Source organism: Petaurus breviceps, unplaced genomic scaffold (assembly GCF_028583685.1).
Source record: "Petaurus breviceps papuanus isolate PSGF00001 unplaced genomic scaffold, PetGlider_PUasm1.0 140, whole genome shotgun sequence".
Taxonomy (NCBI): Eukaryota; Metazoa; Chordata; class Mammalia; order Diprotodontia; family Petauridae; genus Petaurus; species Petaurus breviceps.
This window is the reverse complement of record NW_027185698.1, coordinates 36,155,902-36,165,695: the sequence shown is the minus strand read 5'-3', so window position 1 is coordinate 36,165,695 and position 9,794 is coordinate 36,155,902. Positions and strand designations below refer to the sequence as shown.

The 9,794-nt window shown below is 37.5% G+C and overlaps 1 protein-coding gene across 1 annotated transcript; it reads right to left on the bottom strand.

Moving 5' to 3' along the window:
- Positions 1-1,907: 1,907 nt before the first annotated feature.
- Positions 1,908-8,235, bottom strand: S100P (S100 calcium binding protein P). Its single transcript, XM_069074019.1, has 2 exons — positions 8,068-8,235; positions 1,908-2,059 (listed from the first exon to the last, which is right to left on the bottom strand). Exons 1-2 carry the CDS (start codon positions 8,203-8,205, stop codon positions 1,910-1,912), a joined length of 288 nt encoding a protein of 95 aa, XP_068930120.1. The 5' UTR covers positions 8,206-8,235; the 3' UTR covers positions 1,908-1,909.
- Between the last annotated feature and the right edge of the window lie 1,559 nt (positions 8,236-9,794).

Below are 9,794 nucleotides of genomic sequence, written 5' to 3'. Positions count from 1 at the left end.
TTCTATAACATAAGAGTGTTGAGGTGGGTTATCTCTAAGATGCCTTCTTTCTGGTTTTAAGTCCCTGGAGACAACTTCCACCACCACCTTGAGAACAATAATGGGAAAATGAGTTGAGCTCAGTGAGGAAGGAACACAGGGGAAGAGAAAGTGTCTCCTTCAATGAAAGTCTTGTTTATTTCTAAGGTTGAACCACAGGTTCAGAGTATGTACTCAGATAAGAGGTTACAGGCCACAGAGAGCAGCTCACTGTGTTAGAGAGAAAACCACCCCATTCCACGGTCATATCACCCCCTGGTGGAAAAAGATTATATCACCATTAAACATATGTAGGGTTGTCTAATTTTATTATAGAAGTTCAGAGTGGAGAAAACCTAGTTCAGAAGTGTGCTGGAGGCAGCTTGGACTAACCCCAGAGAGCTAGTTTTTAAACTTTCAGTGCGATCATTTATACCTCTGAAATCAGCAAACTACAAATTGGGGCTTGATTTGTTTTGTTAATTGTCTAGACTTAAGAAGATGATAAGAAAATGTAATAATTCAGATTAAACTTTAAAGTGTCTCATGGTACATTTTTTTTTGAAAGCTGGTTGTTAAACATTTACCAATATATGATCTCACTAGGCCAAGGGTTCTGACCCCTTTGGAAGTCTGATGAAGCCTATGGAACCCTTCTCAGAATAATATTCTTAAATGCATAAAACAAAACATATATTATAAGAAAGGAAACAAGTTATAGTAAAATACTATTACCACAATAATTAAAAAAAAACAAGGTAACAGACCCCAGGTTAAGAATCTTGGATCTATAGATTGCTTACTGTGTGGGGAGGGAGGAAGGAAGAAAATTTGGAACTCAAAATTTAAAAAAAAAATGAATGTTAAAAAGTGTCTTTACATGTAGTTGGAAAAATACTATTAAAATATACATAGTACATATAAAATAAAGAATATATACATTATATATATATGTTTGTATGTATATATATAAACACACATAAATACACACACAAACATATACTCTTGGATCTAATTGTATACAGCAACAGCAATGTTGTAATGATAATCAACTGTGAAAGACTTGGCAACTCTGATCAATATAATGATCCAAGACAATTCCAAAAGATTCATGACTAAAAAATGCCATCCAGCTCCAGAAAGAGAACTGATAAAATATGAGTATAAATGGAAGTAAATTTTTTCCTTTTTTAAAAATATGACTAATCTGGAAATATGTTTTGCATGATTTCTTTCACATTTATAATTGATATCTTATTATTTGCCTTCTTGATGGGTAGTGGAGGGGATGAGATGGAGAGGGAGAATTTGGAACTCAAAATTTAAAAAGAAAAGAATGCTGAAAATAATAACTAAAAATAAACTTTTTGAACCTCAAAAAGAAAAGAATTCCAGATCTAGTTTAATCTTTGTTTTGTTTTGTTTTGTTTTTATAGAGGAGGAGACCCAAGTTCAGTGACTTGTCTAAGGTCAAACAGCAAGTTAGTGTGCCATGTTAAGTGGGAACATTTTATACCAATTTGATAGAGTTAAAAATAAAAACCACTTTCTATACTCTTTAGGCTATCATCACTAATATTATTAATGTTTTTTTGCCACTTTATAAAAAAAATCTCCTGTGACTTTTTAGCTTTTGATCACATTCTAAAGTCCCTTCCTGAGAAAGAAATGACATTAAATGATATTAAAAAAAAAAAACAAACGAAATTTGAGGTTGAATTAATGTGAGCATGCTTATTTGAAACCAAAAACATCAAACTATCATTCAGCAAAGTGGAAACACAGAAAACAAGGGAGATGGGGAGTTGTTATCAGACAAAGCCTTTTAATCCTAAATAGCACATTAGTTCAATCAGCAAGATTCTGTCATCTGTGGTTGGCCTGTTTAGAATCACTTAGGTCCTTTCTGGTGACAGTACTTATGACAGGCAGAAGTCAGGGCAGCCACAAAGACCACGAACTCATTGAAGTCCACTTGAGAATCCCCATTGTTATCCAGGTTCTCAAATAATTTATCAACTGCTTCATTATCCTTCCCATTCTGAAAGAGAAAAAGAAGAGGTGGATGCCAGGATGACAGGGCAGGATAACCAAAGGCCACCATGTCCCTCCAGGAGTTCCTGTAATAACATTCCTTAGTCTCCTCACCTGCAAAATGAGAGAAAACTGCCACTTTGTGCCACTTACCTAACAGAGTTGTGTGGGAAGAACTGTCAATCTTGAAAAACTATATGCATTTGAATAATAATATTATTTCCAAAATTCCTTTCAATTTACAAAGTGCCTCCTGCTCAACAGTCCTGTGAGACAGATCATGTAAATACTATGTTTTCATTTTAAAGATGAGGAAACTGTGAATGGAAGTGATTTACTTATTGTCAATCAGCCAGAATTCCCAAACTCCAGTTTTTTTGCTGTTAGAAATGAAGAATGAACAAGAACAAGGGATGGTAGAGTTAGAAGGGACATTAAAGATTACATTGTCTCACTCCATCTTTTTTGAGAAGAAACTAAAGACTAGAGGTGAAATGACTTCTCCAAGGTCATACAGCTTCATTCTAATTAAAGAGACAGGATGAGCACATAAAAAGAACCACAATAGTAGAAGGGAGCTTATTCTAAGGGCCACGTGGGTAGGGATAGATAGTAAAAGTCCTCGAGGGATTCACAAGAATAGAGGTCATTCATACCTGGTATGCCACCTTCACAGTCTCTGCTGGTGGTGAAACTTACACTGTTGGATAATATCTCACCCCACAGAGCCAAAGAAAAGAGCTGTCCCTGGTGCCATGGGCTGAATAAAGCTCAATAACAATAAGAAAAATAATACTAATGGTTACTAAACATAGCTATTTGGCCCTTACGTTGTTTTTTTTTTCCTTCTAGGCATTTGAATCTTGATATGAACTTATCTGTACCTTGGTTTCTCCAAGGGAATTATATGATATCCAAGGCCTCTTTCAGTTCTAACATTTTATGTCCTTAGGTCTCTTCTGGCTCTCATGATCTATGTTCTATATTCTAAATGTAAGAATTTAAGGTGCTTGAGGGCAGGAATTGCCACAGTATTGTATGTGTATCCATAGCCAGTTCTAATATTCTCAATCCTCTTTTAGTTCGAACATCATATGTCCTAAGGTCCCTTTCAATGCTAGCATTCTAAGATTCAGCCTGAGAATACTGCAATATGGCAACGGACATGTGATCCCTGCCCACGTCCAGAAAATTCAAAGAGGCTATTTTGCAAGTCACCAGCAGATGGCACAAAAGATATATAACATGTGGCCTGGGAGCTACCTGGGGGGAAAAAAGGATCGAAATATTTGATAATTTTTATGAAGTAAATTAAAAGACACATTTTCACCCCTGAGGGTGAAAGCTGAGAGACGCTTGCTTGATTTGTTCTTCATATATTTTAAAAATATCATCTTAGCTACATTTTTAGAGGAAAGAGAATAGTGTGAAATGAGAAGCCTCAGCTCCATTGAGATAGGACCTGGACTCATCCTAGCTTCAGAATTTAAAAGATTCAAAGATAATTTTATCCATGTGGCATCTACCTCCACCAGCAGGAGCCACAACCTGTTTCAGGTTTAGCAGATGTTCTTTGAGGAAAAAGGGTAAAAAACAAACAAAAATTCGTTTTCCTGAAGCCAATCTGGTGATGAGTCTCTGCATTTGCCTAAGTCTGGTCCTTAAAGAAAGGTCCTACATCTTGGTCAGACCTCCCAAAACTTACTCCTCTCCCTCATAGGCACCAGGAACACAGGATCTTCTCCACCCCAAGTTGAGACATGAAAAGTTAAATCAAGTCAACAAGCATTTATTTAACATTAACTATGAGCCTGGATCTGTGGTAAGTGCTTGAAATTCAAATACAAGTGGAGAGAAAGACAATCTCTACCTTCATGGAGCTTACTTTCTAAAGGAGAAAGACAATACATGAAAGGAAGTTAGAAAGGATGGAGGGACTGAGGATCCCCAGAGAGGGGTCACTGAAAACATAGTTCCAGAAGAGCGTCAGAAGTGCAGCTTGAAGAGGAATGAAGACATAGATGGCTTTGGTCTCTAAAAAGACTTTGATGGAAGGTTCCATTTGATAGAGAACAATGAAAACAAACTTGAATTGGGTAAGCAGAGTTAGATACAGACGAGGAAGACAAAGGCAAGAGAAAAACCCACAGATGTCTTTCATCATATCTTTGACAGAGGGGAAGACCTGAAGAGGAGCCTAGAGGCAGAACATCTGGTCCTCCCCACTCTGCTTGGAGTTAGTTAGAGATGGCTCTACCAAAAACTACACAAAAATCCCAGCAACTCCTAGGCTAGGACTTTATTAGGAAATATAATCCCTGGTCAATTCAGTGGAGGTATATTAAATTTGCCTTCAAACCTTGGCTCTGTCATTAATTAACTGAACAAGTCATTTAGCTTTTTTTATCTCACTTGCCTTATCTGTAAGATAAGGTGGACCTACCTAACAGGGCTGTTGTAAAGTTCAGATGATCTATCTCTCCATCTCATGGCAAACCTTAAAGCCTGGCTTCTAAAGCTCCATCCTGGTGCTCAAAATTCTCCAATCTGCCTGTCTAGTCTTTCATATTTCTTCTCTTTATGCTCACAACATTCTAGTCCAATTGGCCTTCTAGCTGTTTTCTATAACTGGCATTCCATCTCCTGTTTCCCTGGTGATGAACTGGTGGTTCCTCATGTCTGGAATGCACTCCCTCCTCATCACCTCTTGGAGTCTCTAAATTCCTTCAAAACATAGGTCAGACTATCTCCTAAATGAAACTTCTCTGGATGACCATCCTATTCTTAGAGCTCTGTCTTCCCTTCCTCCCCACCCTCACCCCCTACCAATAACAATGTCCAAATTGTATTCACTTGTTTGTAACACATGCTGTTTTCTTGTGATAGAATGTAAGCTCCCTGAGGTCAGGAACCATTTCATTTTTTTCTTTGTCTCTTCATTGCCTATGAAAAGGAATAGTACATGGTAGGCTCTCAATAAATGTTTGTTCAATTGAAATAGTATCTAAATGTCAAGAGGCAGCATGATTTAAACTATTCCAAGAGACTTTGGAGTCAGGAAGATGTGGGTTCAGGTCTTGCCTTTGACTCATCCCAGTTTAGCACAGTGCCTGGCACATAATAAGCAAAATAAATAAATATTTATTGTATTGGATTTATGGGATTGTCTGTGGCAAGTCAGTCTCTTGGAGCTCTAGGCAACTCTCTAAGACTACAAATTGCAGGAGAGGTGTTGGTCTACCTGTATTAAAGGGACTTTCCTATATCAATAAAATTGCAAGTCGTCTCTACAACTGTAAAAAATTAGTTATTACTGTTACTCTATTGAGAGACCTGAGCTTTAGTTTTGGGGGTCAATAACTGTATGATCTCAGGCAAGTTGCTTCAGCTTTCTGCTTCTCAGTTTTCTCATCTTTAAAATGAAAGACTGCAACTAGATGATCTTGAAAAATTTATTCCAGTGCTAAATCCTCTAATGCTATAAGCTCTAAACTTCCATCTTCACTTGGGGTCAGAATATGGGTTTAAGTGGTCGTTTTGCCCTTCTGACCTATGTGATCTTTGATAAATTAATTTACCAGTCTGAACCTTAGTTTCCCCAACCATAAAATGGAGGTAATAATACATATATACATGATACATATATGCATACATAATATATATGCATATGTACATACATAATACATAGACCACTGGCTGTGCTATCACCAGACCTCAGTTTCCTTCTCTGTAAATTGAGGAGATTGCATTAGATGATCTGTAAGGCCCGTTCTAGTCCCAAATCTATGATCAGATGACCTTGGCCACTCATGGGAAAATAGTGAGGCATGTGCACTAGATAAAATAAGAATGCCAAAGTAGGTGAAAGTCATCCCAAAGCCAGAAGCCTGGAAACAATAGAGTAAATGCAAATGGAGACAAGGGAAGAGCAGCGGTGTTTAATAAGGATACTTAGCATGATGTAGCTATGAATGCACGTGTGTCTCCCAGGGTATGGAGATGATATTATATGATTTTGTCACCTCTATATACAATCTCCAGGGACACTTGAAAATGAAAGCTAGTTGGAACCAAGGCAGTAATCAAATCAAAGTGGGCAGCCAGGGTAACGAATAGCTTCCAGGGCTAAAGCAGCCTGAGCTGATGACAGGAAAGAAAGGATGCTTTCTGGAGTATGTTACCAGAGACAAAAGGCCTGTTCCAAGGCATTGTGAGATCAGAGCAACCCTTCCCATGGGGAGTAGAGAGAGGGTAGATTGGGGCAGACCATGCTGGGGTCTCCTTTTCTTCCATAGTATTTCTATCCAGGAAAGATGAAGTTAAAATGGACATTCTGAGTAGCTTTCAAAATGGAAAAAAGTTTTTAAAATTGAGTAATGTAGACGATTCAGTGACATCAGAAGACCAGTGTTTAAGGTACAACAGCTCTGCCAACTAGTTTACTTGGGCAAAAGTCACTTCCTGTAAGGGGGGTGGGGAGTGGGGCTCAGTTTCCTCATCTGTAAATTGAGGAACTCAGTCTAGAACAGGGGTGGGGAATCTGTGGCCACATTTGCAGGTTCCCCACCCCTGGATGATGTCAAAGGTTCCTTTGAGCTCTGACATTCTGTGTTCTAGGATCCCTTCAGTTCTGGCATTCTATGTAAGATTTCCTAGAGTACAGAATAACATTCTATTCTAGGAACTGAATCAGGCAATTTCTACTGTAATCATTTTAACAAATCTCTTTGGCTCTGACATTCAATGTCCTTCTGCTCTGACTTTGTGGGCTTCAAGATTCTTTTAAGTTCTAACCTTCTTGGATTCTATGTATTATTATTGTTAAAAATAAGAGCTTACATTTATATCATACTTGAAAGTTCATAGAGTACTTTTAAATTTCCTGTTAGACAGAACAGTATAGTGTAAAGCTAGGCTTAGAATCAGGAAACTTGGGTTACCCACCGTTCTCAACTTCTTTCTATATAACCTTGAAAAAATGACTTTATCACTCGGCTCTCAATTTCCTGCTCTGTAAAATGAGGGGATTGAACTAGAGAATCTCAAAGTAGGGTCATTTTGTCCTGACTACATTTTAAAAATAATGTCTTATTTTGTTATTCCCAATTACATATAAAAATACTTTTTAGCATTTGTTTTTTTTTTAATTTTGAGTTCCACATTCTTTCCCTCCCTCCCAACACCCCTCCCTGAGATCTAAGCAATTTGATATAGGTTATACATGTGTAATCATGAAAACCTTTCCCTGTTACTGACTATATTTTAACAAGATGTACAGACTTCATTAAAACAGGCTGGTTTGGGGTTATCTTGATGATCTATTTTGGCAATATTGATCAACTCCATTCTTTCATTCAGATGGCCAGGTATACTAGATGGATCATTTTCTTCAGTGTACTCTTTTCCATCCTATTCAAGACAGCCAACATTTTGTTTAAACTGGAGAATTCCTGTGGAGCCCTGGACTAGTCAGAAGGGTCCTAATTATGACTCTGCCACTTATTAGCAACAGGATCTAAGAAACATCTCAACTTTATTGCTCTTCAGTTTCCTCATCTGTAAAATGGGGATAATAATATGACTAATTCTAGCAGTGGCAATAGGAACCTTGCATTTATAAAGCACTTTCAAACTTACTCAAAGTGAACCTATTGTCTTATTGATGGAGAAGGGGCTTTGTAAGTCATTGAACATTTTTTTTAAAATGAGAGATGTAATGAATAAAATTCTAGAAGCATATCCTTCCCTGGTCAGGAATGACCAATTTTCTAGAATTTCACAGAATCAGGGACATAGAAATGGAATGGGAAGTTAGAAACTTATTTCTCACCCTCCAACAATCCTTCCCTCAACTTCCCTTCCCCAACCCATTTACTGATGAAGTGGAGACCCAGAAAGGCTGATTTCCTAGAGTATAATGTTATGTAAATAATTAATGGCAAATCTGGGATTAGAAATCAGCTCTCCTGACTCCAAGTCTACTTACTCCATGGGAGCTCAGTAATAAACTCTTACCTTAACAAAGTTTGGGAACTCTTTTTCCATGAGTGTCTTCAGTTCCCCTTTAGTCAGAGTTTCCTTATTGCTGTCAGTGCCTGCGTACCGGTCAAAGACATCAATGAGCATTCCCATGGCCGTTTCCAATTCTGACATCTTATCTATGCTCTTGATCTCCCTTCTTTGCAGAAAGAGGCTTGGTTGAAGATATGTCCAAGCTGCTAGACAAGCATTGTCTTTTATAGGGTAAGACTCAATATTGACAAAGTGGGTGTTTATCAGTTAGCTTAGTAATTTCTTTTTTTTTTTCAGCTCCAAATTCTCTTCCTCCTTTTACCTACTCTCATACTCATTGAAAAGGGAAGAATTATGACACCCATTATGCATATAAAGTCATGCAAAATGTATTTCCACATTTAGCTTAGTAATTTCAAAAAACCTGTTTCTTTTCTCCCTTATAGATCCAACCTAGTTTACAGAATAAAATTCTTTTGCAGGTATTAAATCAGTCCATTTCTACTGTAGCCATTTTTACAAATTTATACAGTTCATGCTTCCTACATATTTCAGTGTGATTTTTTTTTTTTTTGCTTTTTGGAGGGCAGTTGGGATTAAGTGACTTGCCCAAGGTCACATGGCTAGTTTTTGTGTTAAGTGTCTAAGGTCAGATTTGAACTCAGGTCCTCCTGACTCCAGGGCCAGTGCTCGGTGGTCTATTCATCACACCACCTAGCCACCCCAACACCATTGAATTTTAAAGGAAGTTAACTCAAATTAATTATATTGACCAAACACCTAAGCAAACAGATAATAAAAAACCCCTCAACAGAGATGTGGATGGAGGGAGGGGTGTAGGTACACAATATTGCACATACTGTTAGAATAGGGTATTGTAGAGGTTGGGTTTTGCCTCTCTTTCTTTGTTAAAGATCAGTTTTCATGTTGTGTTCATGTATGTGTTAGCTTTCATACCTTTAAATGACAGTGAATATTAAAAATTGAAAAGTATGAATAAAATTTATTCTTCAATTTATATAAAAAAATCTTGAATCAGGGAGGCTGATTGAATCAATAAGCATTTTAAAGTACCTATTGTGTCATTTCAGTCTACACATAATGACACCCTGGGTCTCTTAAGTACCTTAAAAGAACCTAGTACTCACTCCCACTGACCTCAGGAGTATGGGGGAAATCTTTGGGAAGTAAATGTTTTCAGGACTTGGGCTTTTCTTCACAAATTCGTTTTATTTGGATAGTTAATTACTATCCAATTACTAGTGAAAGATCACTTTTAATTGGAGTCAGAAAACCTATCTTTGAATCTAGGTTCTGTTATTGACTATCTATTTGTGTGACCTTAAAAAGGTCACTTCCCTTTTCTGGCCTAGATTCCATATGCTTCTCTGTAAGATGAAGAGGTTGGGAGAGATAATCTCTAAGGCTCCTTCCAGTTCTAATATTCTATGATCCTAGTTTGTATGTTGTAGTGGAAAGAAGGTGGAGTAATGAGACACCAGGTCTAGTTCCTACTATCCTTAACTTGCTGGAGAAATCACTTCAGTTTTCTGAGACTGACGGTCTTCATCTGTAAAATGCAGAGGTTGGACTAGATGACCTCAGACTCTAACATTCAATTTTGTGTGGGCTAAGGGACCTTTCAGCTTTAAATCCTATGATTCTTCTCTATTTAGAGACATAATTATGCAGGAGTAAGGGAAAGGACCTGTGAAGAGAGTAGAAAATGG